The sequence below is a fragment of the Phyllobates terribilis genome, unplaced genomic scaffold, assembly GCF_046119375.1.
Source record: "Phyllobates terribilis strain yellow unplaced genomic scaffold, ASM4611937v1 Scaffold_2__4_contigs__length_985480577, whole genome shotgun sequence".
Classification (NCBI taxonomy): Eukaryota; Metazoa; Chordata; class Amphibia; order Anura; family Dendrobatidae; genus Phyllobates; species Phyllobates terribilis.
Window position 1 is genome coordinate 172749334 of NW_027362762.1, and position 17732 is coordinate 172767065.

The window sequence follows — 17732 nt, forward strand, 5'->3', positions numbered from 1 at the left end:
TTCTTGAGTTATTACCTCATAAAGTGACAGTGCTCAGAATTAAAAAAATTGGTTTGGTCAGGAAGGTGAAAACAGGCTTCGGGACGAAAGGGTTAATGACCTCTTGGATGGGATTGAGAGTAAAGTGTCAGTCTTTGATGACACCAAACTATGTAGGATATTAAAAATTGATCTTGACAGTACAATATTACAAAACGATCTGGATAAGATGACTGAATGGGCAAACACTTGGCAGATGAGATTTAATGTTGATAAATGTAGAGTAATGCACCTAGGACAGAGTAATCCTATTGCTCCATATACATTAAATGGGAGTATACTCGGGACTACAGAACAGGAGAAGGACTTGGGTATTCTGGTTACAAGTAAGCTGAGCAGCAGTACTCAATGTCAAGCAGCAGCCGCAAAAGCTAACAAGATTTTAGAGTGTATAAAAAGATAGATAAATTCCTGTGATTCCAATGTATTATAACCCCTCTATAAATCAATTGCGAGGCCAAATCTAGAATATGGGATCCAGTTTTGGGCTTCACTTTTTAAACAGAATATTCGGAAGTTAGAGTCAGTTCAAAGGCGGGCAACTAGATTATTACAAGTGATAGAAGGCCTCTGATATGATGAGAGGATGGAAAAGCTGGGCTTGTTTTACTTAGAAAAAAGACGTCTCAGAGGAGATCTCATTTACATGTACAAATATATATGTGGTCAGTACAAAGGACTAGCACATGACTTATTCCTTTCAACGACCTTACAAAGGATTAGGGGGCGCTCATTACGGGTGGAAGAAAAGTGAAAGCGGCAGCTTAAAAGGAAGGGGTTCTTTACAGTCAGAGCAGTCAGAATGTGGAATGCCCGACCATAAGAGGTAGTAATGGCAGACACTGTAACAACTTTTTAAAAAGGGCTGGATGCTTTTCTCAGCAGAAATGGCATTGTGGGATATAGATAATTTAGTGACAGGGAATGTGTAATTGGTGGAGAAAAATTGCAGCTGATTGATCTTAGTCTTTTTTCAACCTCTGTAACTATGTAACTAACTATGTCAGCCCAACACAGTAGAATTTATTTTTTATAGCGCCAACATATTCTGCGGCGCTTTACAATTTTAGGGGGGAATTGTACAGACAATAAAGTTGTTAGAGAATAAGCGTAACTCTGATACCAGGAGGAGTGAGGGGCCTGCTCGCAAGCTTACAGTCTATGAAGAAATAGGGGAAACACAAAAGGTAAAATGTACTTATATTTTATAATACAGCCGTAATATACTACATATGGTATGCACATAACACGGCATGAACTAGTCGCCAGCCAGTATGTGTACGATACAAATAAGTTATTACCCTGCTGGTATACTTCCAACTATTTGCACATTATATCGGTCATCCAGAGAGGAAGCAAACGTTATTCCAGTAGCTACAAGAACCTGCAATACAAAGAAAATTCTTATTAAGAAGCTAAACAAGAGTTACACCATAATGTTAGTTTAATGATACATGATGTGGCGAAAGTATTTTTTCTTACAACACATTGCGTAGATGCTTTTATTATTTACAAATAAAAGTCCTTTCACAGATGCTTTTCTTATTATGGTGGGCCCCAAAGCTCCACCAGAAGACAGCCCCACTTGAAGCTTACTTTGGAGCCAATCACTTCCCACTTTGATTGGACAAAGAGCAATTTGAAATTTTGGTGATAATTCTTGGATGTGCAACAATAACAACAAAGTTTACAATGCCATTAAATGTGGACATACAGTACATGTGGATGTATTATTTATTATCTTGAAATAGCCAAAGGAACCATCAGTGGTTATCTGTCACGCAAGGTGTGGGAAAGACTTAGTGCAACACAAAGGGAAGAAGGAAAGGGAGCCCGAGCTCTAGGGAAAGGGGGGGAGTGGAGACCTCCTAGGCTGATCTAATGTCACCCAGTCTCCACTAACGTCCCTCTAGTGGTTCTTCACCAATCGCCGCACGCCACTAGGGAAGGGAGGGGGATGAGCGCTAGTCGATCCCCACTGACAACTAAAGACAACAAGGGGGAACAAACAAGAGAAGATAACTTAGCTTTTAGTCGACTTCAGAGAGATGAACACCCATCCTCATAGCTCCAGAGAGGATGAAGTAATGCACTTGGTCCGAGCCTTCACAATGGATAATGTGAGTATCGCCGGCACCCCCCTCTAGCAGACAGCGGGTATATACAACCAGACCAGGGTGTTAATTAGCAAGAGGAAGGTAGCCGCTGGGTCTTAGAGAGACAGCCTCTAAGAAGGTGTCTGTAATGCCAAACGAAGAGAACTCCTGCAACCAATTGCAGGGTGACTGTCTGTCACCTCTGACACACCCGTGACAATACCACTGTAAAGTTGTAGCACTTGGGTCCTGGGTTAAAATTTGACCAAGGACAACATCAGCATGGAGTTTGTATGTTCAAACATGTTTGTGCAGGTTTAATCCATGTACTCCGGTTTCCTCTCACACTCCAAAAAACATACTGATAGGGATTTAGATTGTAAGCCCCAATGGGAAAAGTGCCGATAATGTCTGTAAAGCCCTGTGGAAATGTCAGCTCTAAATAAGCAGACATCCTAAATAAAGCAGGACTGTATCAAATTTCATGTCAGCTCTCCTCAACTACTGGTCTATGACTTTGAAGTTGTGGACCTGATTAGAATGTCCCTATGAATGGTAAATATCATTTAAATGATGTACCTATGGGAAGGGATCACCCAGGTACCGCTCTTCTTCACTCTACCTTTCTACTACTTTTTAGTATTTGCATTACTTTCATAAAACACTTACCAGAATTATCTCCCCTGGAATTGGTGTCCGGAGCTTTGTGCGGAAATGAACATTAAGTTCTTTGATGGGTATAAGCACTGCTAAGCTGAGCATTGAAATAATCAACTCTGCAACATTTGTCATATGAGCAGCTCTAAAAACTGATGCCAGTGTCTAAAAAGAAAATAAAGACGAGTTTACTGATAGCTTCTTTAACCAGTTGATGTAATAATTTTTTAGTTGCTATCTTTGCATTTTAGTTCTTCTCTTAAAACAAATCTGTCAGCAGGCTTTTCTATGTAATCTGAGAGCACCATAATGTAGGAGTAGAGACCTTGATGACAGTGACGTGTCCCTTACTAGGCTGTGTGTTGCTGTTTCAATAAAATCAGTGTTTTATGAGTAGGAGATTATGACTGCAGGACTAGGTGTCTCATAACTCCTAGTCAGCTGCTTTGTGTAACTCCACCCCACTACCTCAACTTTCTGAGCACTGCTACATCTGCAGCAGATAAAACAGTGATTGTATGAAAATGACAGTATGCACTCAATCAAGTGACACATCACTGGAATCAGGGTTTCCACCGCTACATCTGCTGCTCTCAGATTACATAGTAAAAATCTTGTAACAGATTCTCTTTAAGCAAAGTGTCAACATTCCTTTTTTAATTTCTTTAATAAGTTTTATGCTCATAGTTCTGAAATATTTCATTAAAAATGGCAGCCAAGGTATACAAAATTGTACTAAGCCGTAATTATGCTCAGCTTTGGAAGCACACAATTTTTTTCCAGTATGAATCAGATGGACATGTGTAAATATAAGGGCTCAAGCAGATGACTGTATGTTCCGTCTGAGTGCAATACTACAAAACATCAGCTCGCACTCAAACCAATGTTATTCTATGGGATTGTGAACATGACTAATTTTTTCCTCGGACAGAGTCTATCCTAGGAAAAAATCACAGCATGTTCGATTTGCATCCGATATTCAAATCACACTTGGCCATGTAAGTCAATGAGTTTGTGAAAAAAAATTGGACCGCACTCAGATGACATCCGAGTGCAGTCCGATTTTCACTGACAGAATGAAGAAGATGGAGAATTTTTTTCTCCATCTTCTCCTTATCTGAGGAGAAGATCACACTGTCGGATTACACTATGATCAAACTCTGATCAGAGTGTGATTAGCATAATCGGACCGATTTTCTCTCATGAGAGATAATATGGTCCTGTGACCTGATTGGGTAATCCATGTCACGGTGGGATGACGTTTATGCTTTTTTGATCAAAATAGTGTTACCCTATGTTATTTACATGTGCTATTACTATTTTTTTTAAATTACTACAGGATATATGCTTACTTTGTTTTCATCTTAGGTTTTGTTTGTTAAATGGCCACAGTATGAATATGCTCCTACATATTGCATTTATACCAACTTAAAGGAGTTGTTCACTACTCGGACAACCCTTTCTTGATCAAAATTTTTGGCCCTGATAAAATTAAAAAATACTACATTCACCTAACATGCCGGTGCCATTCCCACGGTGTCAGCACTCGCTCTCCCGTGGCCTGCTATGCTATTGTTGTGACACGTGATGCTGAGGCCCAATCAGTGCTGGGGTCACTGTCCCAGCCTTCTGACAAATTGAACATGAAGACAAAGTCCCTCATTACTGTTTATCGGCCTACCCGTTCTCTACGCTCCACAAGCGACTTTCGACTAAAATCCGCATTAATCCGTACCTCTCACTCCCAGGTCTAAGACTTCTCCCGAGCTGCACCTATTCTTTGGAATGCTCTACCACTAGAAATTAGGGCGAACCACAACTTACACAGTTTTAGGCGCTCCCTAAAAACACACCTGTTTAGCGCGGCCTATCACGTTCCCTAATAAAAGTCCTTTTATATTTTTATAGCCCATTCATTATTTCTCCAAACAGAAGTCTCCACCGCACCGAAAAGCACTACAGATACTGGCTGGTGATGAGCGCATGCAGTCTTTATCTATCCCTCATCCCCTCAAGATGGCTGGACCTTCATTGTAAATAAGCCCCTGTCCTTTGTGTCACCCCCCCATTGTAGATTGTAAGCTCTTACGAGGGTCATCATTATTTTTGCTTTACTTATTGAATTATCTTTAGCTATGTTACTTATGACTGTTGTATATGAACCTCTGAATTGTAAAGCGCTGCGGAATATGTTGGCACTATATAAGATTATTATTATTATAAAGTCCAGGCTGCAGCTGATCTCGGACTTCGTCTTCATGCTAAATTCGACTGGAGAGTGACGCCAGCGCTGATAGGGCGCTGGCGTCTCGTGTCAAAACAACAGCACGAGAGCCCCGAGGAGAGCAGGTGCCAACACTGTGGAAACGGCACCAGCACGGGAGGTGAATAAAGGCTTTATTATTTTTTGGGGGCCAAGCGAGGGGTATGAACAGGGGTTGTCCAAGCAGTGGACAACTTCTTTAAGTTCCAGCTCATTTCTTTGGTTTTGCAGTATTTTTTGTGCTCTGTACAAACAGGAGCGCGACTTCCCCTTTCCACCCTCACTCAAGTAATAGGTACCCTTTATTTCTGCCCACCAAACTATACGTATGACTTATTCTTAATGGATGCAGCTTTTGTTGTGCAGGATCACTCATAACTAAGACTATAATCCCACAAGGGCAGGGTCCTCTCACCCTCTGTACCAGTTTGTTAATGTTATTTTGTTCATTGTATATTTGTATGTTCATTTTATATTTGTATTTTGTATGTAAACCCTTTTCACTTGTCCAGCACCATAAAATCAATGTTACTCTAAAAATAAGTGACAAGAATAATAGGAATAAGACTTCTAGTCTACTAGGTTCACCTTGAAAATGGCAAAGGATCCAGTTGGACGTGTAAGAGGGAGTCCCATCATGTTCTGGATCTGAGAAACAGTAACATGAAAAGCAGCAGCATTGGTGAAAGCTTTTACTATAGGCTCAGACAAGTATGTGGAAAGAAATCCCAGCTGAAGAACAAACATGACGACCTGGAGAGAAAAAGGCAGAATTACATCAGACGTGCCATTTTTTTTTCTATGGCAATGTTACTTAGGATTTATTTTTTATTTGTAGTTAAAAGGGTCAATTTTAAAAATATAATTAAATTTAAATAAGTTGAAGCACAATGCTGTATGGCAGGCCACGGGCCACATCCGGCCCTGTGGCTGTCCCCGTCTGGCCCGCTGACCGAGACAGCCATGGGCTGAAAACAGAAGCCCACTTGCCGCACCACGCCCTCCCCCCACCTGTCCGTCCCCGACACCGCTCACTGTCACCACTATGTGCATCCTCAGGATACAGACAGTGGTGATTGCATTGGTGGAAGATGGCGCCGCCGGCCCCTTCTTCCACCAATCAGCGAGTGAGACAGCTGACAAGATGACGTCGTGTCATCGCGTCAGCTCAGCTGAGCTGCGCACAGGAGACAGTAGCAGAGGCACAGCACCAGGGCAACGGGAATGAGAGCGAGGTGAGTGTGGTGGTTTTTTTTTTCATGGCTATGGGGGTCAGTTGCAGGACATGGGGAGGCTATGAGGGTCAATTGCAGGATATGGGGAGGCTATGAGGGTCAGTTGCAGGACATGGGGAGGCTATGGGGGTTAGTTGCAGGACATGGGGAGGCTATGGGGGTCAGTTGCAGGACATGGGGAGGCTATGGGGGTCAGTTGCAGGACATGAGGAGGCTATGAGGGTCAGTTGCAGGACATGGGGAGGCTATGGGGGTCAGTTGCAGGACATGGGGAGGCTATGGGGATCAGTTGCTGGACATGGGTAGGCTATGGGGGTCAGTTGCTGGACATGAGGAGGCTATGGTGGTCAGTTGCAGGACATGGGGAGGCTATGGCGGTCAGTTGCAGGACATGGAGGTCAGTTGCAGGACATGGGGAGGCTATGGGGTCAGTTGCAGGACATGGGGAGACTATGGGGGTCAGTTGCTGGACATGGGGAGGTTATGGGGGTCTCCTGCTGGACATGGGGAGGCTATGGGGGTCAGTTGCTGGACATGGGGAGGCTATGGGGGTCTCCTGCTGGACATGGGAAGGCTATGGGGGTCTCCTGCTGGACATAGGGAGGCTATGGGCGTCTCCAGCTGGACATGGGGAGGCTATGGGGGTCTCCTGCTGAACATGGGGGATGTCTGCATACTTAATTCTGCTCAATATTAAGTGATACAATTAATATTAATATAAAGTAATTGTAATTATTGTTAATATTAATATTGAGCAGAGTTAATTTCAGCCTATTGGTTCGGCCCTCCACAACAGTCACGGTCTCTCATGTGTCCCCTCTGGAAAATTAATTGCTCACACCTGCTCTATGTGAATTAGCTCATATTTAAATGGGTATTCCCATCTCTAAGATCCTATCCCAATATGTAGTAGGGATAATAATAATAATAGCAGATACCTCCAATTAGAAATGTAGAATAGTTCTTCTGATTTGCTATGTTTCTTTTCCCATGTGCAGGACATTGCAGTAGCTTAGATATCTATGGTTACGACCACTAGCAATTAGCTACCTGTTACAATATAAGTGGCCATAACCATGGATATCTAAGCTACTGCAATGTCCTGCATGTGGGAAAAGAAACAAAGCAAATCAGAAGAACTATACTACATTTCTAATTGGAGGTATTTGCTAATATTACTATTATTACACCTGCTACATTTTGGGATAGGATCTTGGAGATGAGAATATTCCTTTAATTTAAAATTGTAAATCTAATATATCAGTATGTGTCACAATCAATACTTAATTTACCATTATTAGTCCCATTAGAAAAGCAATAGCTGCAGCCAGGCCTATTCTCTGAGCATATATTTCCGATTGCTCCTCACTAGTGAGATTTCTGTCCAATGGGTTTCGAAAAAGATGTTCATCGATGATTGATCCAGTCATTAGACTTAGCACAGCAAATGTACCTTGGGTTCAAAAATGTAAAGCATACGTTGAAAATGTGGTTTTATATAAGCATAAACCAAATGGAAAGCAAAATAAACACTGAAGAGTCTGACGGGTTTGAAATATCCATTCATGAAATGAAATCTAATTCACGAATATTTTTTGTTTTACTAGAAATGTTGTCAAGCAGCAATTTTATATGCAGGTAAAATAATATTGCAAACTGCACATGAGAAACACATTACCTATAACTTTACAGGGAACCTGTCAGAAATGTCTATCTCCTGAACCATTTATGTGACTATGTAGATCAATGAAAAAAAATGATCAATTTGATCCCAAAGAAATGCTCCAGCAGCGAGAAATCACATTGTGAATTTCTGTCTCCATGAGTCTGGATTGGGGCATCACAGTGCACTTCCAGTGCTTAGCTACACCCTCCTCTGCTTGATTGACAGGTCATTGGCTGTGCACAAGAGCGAACAATCATCTGTCAATCAACCAGAGGAGGGTGGAGCTAAGCCTGGACTACACAGTGATGTGAACAGCTAGAATTGCACCATCATGACCCAATGCACTTCCAAGCTGATGTGTACAGAACTTTAAAATGCGATTTATTGCAGCTGCAGCAGTGCTTTGGGGTCATAAGGGGCTAGGTAACTATGGGATATGAATTAATTGTTGTTTTTGGTGGGGGCCAGGTTTCGATTTAAATCTTTAAAAAATCTTAATGTTAACATCTGAGAATGTAAATGACTATTTACGTCACTTGTTTATTCCTATAAATGTAATAAAAAATTATATTGTTTTTATATTATATACAGGCGCATCTCACTAAATTAGAATATAATCAAAAAGTTAATTTATTTCAGTTCTTCAATACAAAAAGTGAAACTCATATATTATATAGAGTCATTACAGAGTGATCTATTTCAAGTGTTTTTTTCTGTTAATGTTGATAATTATGGCTTACAGCCAATGAAAACACAAAAGTCATTATCTCAGTAAATTAAAATAATTAACAAAAAACACCTGCAAAGGCTTCCTAAGCATTTAAAAAGGTCCCTTAGTCTGTTTCAGCAGGCTCCACAATCATGGGGAAGACTGCTGACTTGACAAATATCCAGAAGGCAATCATTGACACACTCCACAAGGTCCCAGAGTTCCTATTTTCATTTGGAAATCAAGGTCCCAGAGTCTGGAGGAAGAGTGGAGAGGCCACAATCCAAACTGCTTGAGGTCTAGTGTGAAGTTTCCACAATCAGTGATGATTTGGGGAACCATGTCATGTATAAAGTATTCTAATTTACTGAGATAATGACTTTTGTGTTTTCATTGGCTGTAAGCCATAATCATCAACATTAATAGAAATAAAAACTTGAAATAGAATGAATGAAATTTCCATCTCCATAAAGCTTGCCGGCAGAGGGAAGCATGAAGTGCTCTAAAATTTCCGGGTAGACGGCTGCGCTGACTTTGATCTTGATAAAACACAGTGGATCTACATCAGCAGATGACATGGCTCCCCAAACCATCACTGATTGTGGAAACTTCACACTAGACCTCCAGCAGCTTGGATTGTGGCCTCTCCACTCTTCCTCCAGACTCTGGGACCTTGATTTCCAATTAAAAATTGTAACTCTGGGACCTTGTGGAGTGTGTCAATGACTGCCTTCTGGACATCTGTCAAGTCAGCAGTCTTCCCCATGATTGTGGAGCCTACTGAAACAGATTAAGGGACCTTTTTAAACACTTAGGAAGCCTTTGCAGGTATTTTTTGTTAATTATTTTAATTCACTGAGATAATGACTTTTGTGTTTTCATCGGCTGTAAGCCATAATCATCAACATTAACAGAAATAAACACTTGATATAGATCACTCTGTTTGTAATGACTCTATATAATATATGAGTTTCACATTTTGAATTGAAGAACTGAAATAAATTAACTTTTTTATGATATTCTAATTTAGTGAGATGCACCTGTATAGTATATTATGTATTAAAACTGAACCTCTCAGTCATTGTTTAAAATAGATATTCTCAAATGGGAAAGTTATTATCTATCTACGGGCTATGTAAATACTTGTTGATCATTGGCACCCTAATCAATCCCAGGCAAGGGGCTCTAAAATGTTATAATGAAGCTGTCATTGCATTAGTGTGTCTGCACTGCATTCATTGTCTTTGGGACTTCTGGGGGTATGTCAGATGCCTATTCATGGGATCGGTGGGAATCCCAGCTGTGAGATGATAAAAAAATGACAAAATGATCACTTCTGTGATAACTTGCTCCAGTGATAATAGCATAATGGTAAGAGACATAAAGAGAGATTACATGAAATCATCCTTCATTGATATCTGTTCTATGTCTTCTATTTTCAGCGATATTTCCCTTCGCTTTCTATACATGATGCATATATTAATATTACAGGACAGTTTATCCATTGGGGCTTTGAGATGAGATAAAAAGCTTTCTATCTAATGATCTCACCAGTGGAAATGTGATGTCCAGTTCCAAGTAACATGTACAGTACAACAGGAAAGAAAGATGTATAGAGTCCATACACTGGAGCCACTGACATCAGCAATGCAAAAGCCATTCCTAGAAGAAATGCATTCAACAAATACCATTATAGTCAAGACAGGTTTATAGAAACTTTTAATATTGGATGTCAACTGGTGCCAAGGGCTGACATACCATTGGCGCAACCTATGCAGCCGCTTAATGGCCGAAGAGCTAAGGGGGCCCACTGCCAAAGGTGGAATCGTGCATTATAATGAGCAATTGGACTGCAAAGGGCACATATAGTGTTCTTGCACAGGGACCCCTTCTGTCTGTGTCTGTCCCTGACTGGTGCACTACCTTAAAAAGAAATGTTTAATGTTGCCATTGAATTAACCCTTTCCTTCCATTCCAATATTTATTATTAATCAACAAAAAAGGGGGATCCAAAATATTTTCACCAGCTAGTCAAAATGGGCTCACTCATCAATCAAATGAAGTGGCATTAAACGCGCGTCGGGGTAGAGGCACACAGGATGGTGCTGATAATATTACATCTGTGACTGAACTTGCCAATTTATATACAAGTAATAATATCCTTTATTGTTTGTTGTATTTCCACCGCAAAGTATATCTATGATAACTATGGAAGGAATATGAGATACTATCATATGTGCATTAATATATAGGTTGAGTCTTGATAGTTGATACATGAAATTTATGTCTTGTGCCCCAGCATATTGAGGTATCCATCATTTGTAAATTGTTTTGTCTTGTGTTTTTCAATAAAGCTTTATGTTCTTATTAAATAGAGTGGTCACTTGATATATCCGACCAGTAAATACTAGGTTGAGGATATACTGTATATTGATATGCAATATTTATTTTTGTGGCTTAATAGTCTTAACTTTTTTTTTATCTTTTCATCAACAAAGCCATACGATAGACAAGTAATGTTTTTAAAAGAGATCATTTACTTTTCCATGTGCTGAAAAAGGGAAAGAAATTCTTTACTCTGCAATAAAAAATATCTGGTAAATTTTTTTCTACAAGTTAGTGTTATTACAACGAAACCAAAGTTATATATTTTTTTCTTCCAGCATTTCTTAAAATAAAAATTTGGCCTATGTGGCACACCAGCCTGACTAAAGAACTGAGACGGACCTCCAGGGTTGCTGAGGGGAGATGGAAAAAGTCCCACTCCAATGAGCACTTCATCACATTCAAACAGTCCCTCACTACTTTCAAGTCCACACTCACTGCAGCAAAACAAACCTACTTCTCATCTATAATATACTTACCTCGTAATGTCTTCACACCCTGTTCCATCCAGATGTGTCCGGATCCCAGAATTCCAATCGGTGGAAGTTCGTCGACCGCAATATTGGGACACCAGAGTGATGGGTGTTTCAATATGGAAACCGCTGGTGGTACCAGTCTTTTGCGTGGTACCACCAGCGGAACACCATTGCGAACATGCCGCACATGCCGCCGGGATCAGCCGAATGATTCACTGACCTCTGCCATCTTTGTACAGGAGGAGAGCATGCGCAGTTTTAATGTGACCGCCGCTATCTGCCTGCACAAAGATGGTGGCGGTCTGATTTACTGTGCGGGGAGACAGCTCAAACGAGAGAACACATGAGGGAAGAAGACAGCACAGGGGTGGAGAGAGAGCAGACAAGGGGGAGAGCACATGAGGTACACAGGTCAAACAAGAGATCACATGAGAGGAGAAGACTGCAGATGGGGGAGAGAGAAAGCGCACAAGGGGGAGAGAGACAGAGCACGGGGGAAGACAGCTCAAATGGGACAGTACATGAGGGGAGAGATAGCAGACATGGGGGATTGCACATGGGTTAGACATGTCAAAGAACATGGGGTAGACAGGTGAAAGAAGAGAGCACAGAAGTAAGCACATGGGGGATAGAGAGAGTGGATAGGTAGGTGAGCACATGGGGAGGAGAGATTCTCAACGCTGCTAAGCCTGCCCCCATCGTGATATTACTGCTCTCTAAATGCGATAGCATCGGGCCACCATCTAGTCTCTCATATCCTCCCTGTCACACAACCCTAAACAGCTATTCAACACTTTCAATTCTCTCCTCCGTCCCCCAGCACCTCCCTCTCTTCTCATCTCAGCTGAGGACTTTGCCTCATTCTTCAAGCAGAAGATTGACATTATCAGACAAAGCTTTTGCCTAAAGTCCCCACAGTCCCTCCTCATATCTACTCAATCCTCCTCCTCCAAAACCAGCTTCTCCGCCATTACGGAAGATTAACTTTCCTCCTTACTCTCCAAGTCACACCTTACCACCTGTGAACTTGACCCTATCCCATTCCCACCTCATCCCTAACCTTACTACAGTCTTCATCCCAACTCTAACCCACCTCTCCAACCTGTCACTAACAACTGGTGTCTTCCCCTCATGCTTCAATCATGCCTTGATCACACCCATCCTCAAAAAACCCTCCCTTGACCCATCCTCTCTGACCAGCTATCGCCCCATATCACTTCTCCTCTATGCCTCAAAACTACTTGAACAACACGTCCATTTTGAACTGTCCACCCACCTCTCCTCCTGCTCCCTCTTTGACCGCTTACAATCTGGCTTCCGACCACACCATTCTACTGAAACTGCCCTGACTAAAGTCACCAACGACCTTCTAACCGCCAAATCCAAGTGACACTATTCTGTCCTTCTACTCCTGGACCTGTCACCTGCCTTTGACACAGTGGACCATTCCATCTTACTACAGACTCTCTCATCTCATGGCATCAAACACTTGGCCCTATCTTGGATCTCCTCATACTTAACAGACAGGACTTTCAGTGTCTCTCACTCACACACCACCTCCTTATCTCGCCCCCTGTCGGTGTCCCCAAAGGTTCAGTCCTAGGATCCCTGCTCTTCTCCATTTACACCTTCGGCCTGGGACAGCTTATAGAGTCACACGGCTTTCAGTATCATCTCTATGCTGACGACACATAGATTTACCTCTCTGGACCTGATATCACCTCCTTACTAACTAGAATCCCACAATGTCTGTCTGCTATCTCATCCTTCTTCTCTACTAGATTTCTAAAACTCAACATGGATAAAACAGAATTCATGATCCTTCCCCCATCTCACTCAACCCCCCTATCTGACCTATCCATCAAAATCATTGGCTGTCCACTTTCCCCGGTCCCACAAGCTCGCTGCCTCGGGGTAACCCTTGACTCTAACCTCTCCTTCAAACCACATATCCAAGCTCTTTCCACTTCCTGCCAACTCCAACTCAAAAGCATCTCCCGGATCCACACATTCCTCAACCACGAATCTGCTAAAACACTAGTGCACGCCCTCATCATCTCCCGCCTCGACTACTGCAACCTCCTGCTCTGTGGACTCCCCTCTAACACTCTCGCACCCCTCCAATCTATCCTAAACTCTGCTGCCTGACTAATCCACCTGTCCTCCCGCTATTCCCTGCCTCTCCTCTCTGTCAAATGCTTCATTGGCTCCTCATTGCCCAGAGACTCTAGTTCAAAACCCTAACCATGGCATACAAAGCCATCCACAACCTGTCTCCTCCATACATCTGTGACCTAGTCTCCTAGTACACACCTACACCCAAACTACAATCCTCACAAGATCTCCTTCTCTACTCCCCTCTTATCGCCTCTTCCAACAATCGCATACAAGATTTCTCCCGTGCATCCCCCCTACTCTGGAACTCTCTACCCCAAAGCATCAGACTCTCGTCTACCATGGAAACCTTCAAAAGGAATCTGAAGACCCACCTCTTCCGACAAGCCTACAACCTGCAGTAACCATTGCTCCACCGCACCGCTGCCCGACCATCTCTACTCTCACCTACTGTATCCTCACCCATCCCTTGTAGACTGGAGCCCTTGCTGGCAGGGTTCTCTCTCCTCCTGTACCAGTTTGCTGTTGCGTTTTTGTTCAAGATTTTTGTAATTGTTTTTGCTATGTAAACCCCCTTTTTCACATGGAATAAATGGCGCTATAATAATAATAATTCTTCACACCATTTCAGAGTAAAACATACAGGTGCATCTCACTAAATTAGAATATTATCAAAAAGTTAATTTATTTCAGCTCTTCAATTCAAATCGTGAAACTCATATATTATATAGAGTCATTACAAACAGAGTGATCTATTTCAAGTGTCTTTTTTCTGTTAATATTGATAATTATGGCTTACAGCCAATGAAAACACAAAGGTCATTATCTCAGTAAATTAAAATAATTAACAAAAAACACCTGCAAAGGCTTCCTAAGCATTTAAAAAGGTCCCTTAGTTTGTTTCAGTAGGCTCCACAATTATGGGGAAGACTGCTGACTTGACAAATGTCCAGAAGGCAGTCATTGACATACTCCACAAGGTCCCAGAGTTCCTATTTTCATTTGGAAATCAATGTCCCAGAGTCTGGAGGAAGAGTGGAGAGGCCACAATCCAAGCTGCTTGAGGTCTAGTGTGAAGTTTCCACAATCAGTGATGGTTTGGCGAGCCATGTCATCTGCTGGTGCATGTCCACTGTGTTTTATCAAGACCAAAGTCAGTGCAGCCGTCTACTAGGAAATTTTAGAGCACTTCATGCTTCCCTCTGCCGACAAGCGTTTTGTAGATGGAAATTTCATTCTCCAGCAGGACTTGGCACCTGTCCACACTGCCAAAAGTACCAATACCTGGTTTAAAAACAACAGTATCACTGTGCTTGATTGGCAGCAAACTCACCTGACCTTAACCCCATAGGGAATATATAGGGTATTGTCAAGAAGAAGATGAGAGACACCAGACCCAACAATGCAGATGAGCTGAAGGCTGCTATCAAAGCAACCTGGGCTTCCATAACACCTCAGCATTTCAGTAGGACAACATTTCAAATTTTAAAAACATTTTTCAACCTGGTGTTATAAAGTATTCTAATTTACTGAGATAATGACTTTTGTGTTTTCATTGGCTGTAAGCCATAATCATCAACATTAACAGAAATAAACACTTGCAATAGATCACTCTGTTTGTAATGACTCTATATAATATCTGAGTTTCACTTTTTGTATTGAAGAACTGAAATAAATTAACTTTTTGATGATATTCTAATGTAGTGAGATGTATCTGTACATGAATGAAATGACAAGGCTGGACTCTGATTCATGCTGCCCATAGTTTGAGGAGCATGAATCAGCTGTAATGGTCCCTTGAAACAGTTAAAGGGAATCTGAGGACAGCATGAGATAGGAATTGAAACACTGAATTCAATGATGTGTCACTTATCAAACACTGTGCTGTTGTTTACTTACAGAGAAGGTTTTATCATTAAGACATTATCACTGCCAGATCTGATGGGCAGAAATTCTGCACCCAGTAAATTAAGTGATACATCGCAGGAATCAGGGTCTCTTTTCTTACATCATGCTGCTCTCAGATAAGGCAGCAAAAACCTGATGACAGATTCCCTTTAAGCAATTTGAACTTTATTTTTTTGCAAAGTAGGGAAGTGAGAGAATTCTGATGATGATGTTTTAGAACATGGATAACAGCTTAAACTAGATACAATTTTATGCCCGCCCAGGGTCAATTAGTACTTATTTTCTGAAATCTTAGATCCCTGTTGGTATAGATTTCAAGATTACAAGGAAGTAGCACTTACTCTGTCTAATCACAGTCTCGGGGATTTTCTGTCTTGGAGTACAGTCCTACAAAGTCCTGAAGGTCTGTATAGAGATAACCCCTGTTGGGACACTGAGGTAGACCCTAAAAACAGTCATTGCAATTTACATGTATATGCCATAATACATTACAATACTTAGGCATTCCAATGACATTGTAAGAAAAAAAACACTTAAAAATGTAAAATTCCTCTTCGCAAATAAAAATAGCTTAAAAATTAAAAATAAACCAAATTTTTTATTTTATATATAAAAGCAGTTTTTATTCTAATGGTAAAACTTGGACAATTATTAAGTGTTCTTTGATTTCTATAAACAGGGAATGGGAAGAGGTGAGCTGTGACTATTACCTACTGTGAATGCCATCTTGCCTCAGCTGCAGCTCTACTCTGTTGGCAGCATTTAAAGAAATGCTAAATAGCTGCCACATTAAAATAGGAGTTTGTAGTCTGGAGAGGATTTATCCATCTCATTTACTTTTATGGGAGAATGTTCTGGGCATGTTCGGTGACCTGTGTGGATGTCATTATAGAAGGATAGGGAGTAGGTGAGCTGGGCCCATATCTTAATTAAACTTTGGATTCTTTGTTCTCAAGTCCAGCTTTATAATAGAGGTATATCCCTTATAATATCATCTTGCCTGAGATGATGATGAGATGACTGCAGAAGAGTTATCCCCAAAAAACAGGAAGCTTTTATTATGAAAAACTGCAGCCTGAATGAAAACTGCAAGATTTCAGGACTATTTTGATATATATATAGCAACATGGAAAATCATAAAAATACATTACTAAACTTTTTTTTTACAGTTTATGTTTAACATAAAAAATAAATGTAACAAACATGATATTTTCTGATTATACTCTCATTAAAATGTTCTAAGATTTACAAAATAACTCAATGGTAGGATTCATTTTTTTTTTACACATTCTGATTAAACAATATATATGAACTGAAAGCTAAATTATATATACTAGAAATACACATTTAAACACAGGATACAAACTTCACTCTACTACAAATAAAATGGAACCTGGTTGGGTAAAAACAGGAAAAACAAACTATGCCACAAAAAGTAACTTGCCATTCACTACCAGTCTTTGGGGTGGACCAGGGGGCTGTTACATTTACCCCTCAGTATACGACATATGAGCGCAGAATAGGCTATTAATGTGCAAGGTTATGATTACAGTGCGCTCAATGTAACGATTGTAATAACTCCATGCATCACCCCAATAACTGGATGTGAGCAGCTACAGGGAGAATAAAACTTAATTTTCTTCCTATAGTTGCTGCAGCAAACCAATTGGATATGACTTAAATGCTATTTTTCTGCAGATTACCCCTATATCTGTAGATACAATGCCTTCAAAAACTATTTCCCACATTTTTTTCACGTTACATCCACAAAATTAAATGTATTTTATTAGGATTTTATGTGATTTGCGAGTAGTAAGTAATTGTGAATGATAAAGAAAATGATACATGATATTCTAATTATTTTAAAAATATAAATCTGAAAATAGTGAGGTCGTTTGTATTCAGCCCCCTGTAGTCTGATAACCCTGCATAAAATCCTGAGTGACCAATTGCCTTCAGGAGTCACAATTAGTAAACTGAGTCAACCTGTGGAATTTATTCTCCATAAAACTACAGCTGTTCTGTGAAGATCTCAGAAGTTTGTTTCAGAACATTAGGGATCAAACAGCATCATGAAAACCAAGAAAAAAAACCAGACAGGTCAGGGATAAAGTTTTGGAGAAGAGTAAAGCAGGGTTATTTTATAAAAAAAATAGCTCAAACTCTCAACATCTCATGACATA

General features: G+C 40.8%; 1 protein-coding gene across 2 annotated transcripts in view; it reads right to left on the reverse strand.

The window, feature by feature from the left end:
• LOC141250856 (solute carrier family 26 member 10-like) overlaps positions 1-17732 on the reverse strand; it is an 81008-nt gene that overhangs the window by 57375 nt on the left and 5901 nt on the right. For both annotated transcript variants that reach the window (XM_073670130.1, XM_073670124.1), the window contains exons 2-6: positions 10217-10327; positions 7583-7743; positions 5644-5808; positions 2805-2957; positions 1341-1423 (exon numbers count right to left, since the gene is read on the reverse strand). In XM_073670130.1, coding sequence (XP_073526231.1) covers positions 1341-1423; positions 2805-2957; positions 5644-5808; positions 7583-7743; positions 10217-10327 — 673 coding nt within the window. The remainder of the gene's footprint in view (positions 1-1340; positions 1424-2804; positions 2958-5643; positions 5809-7582; positions 7744-10216; positions 10328-17732) is intronic.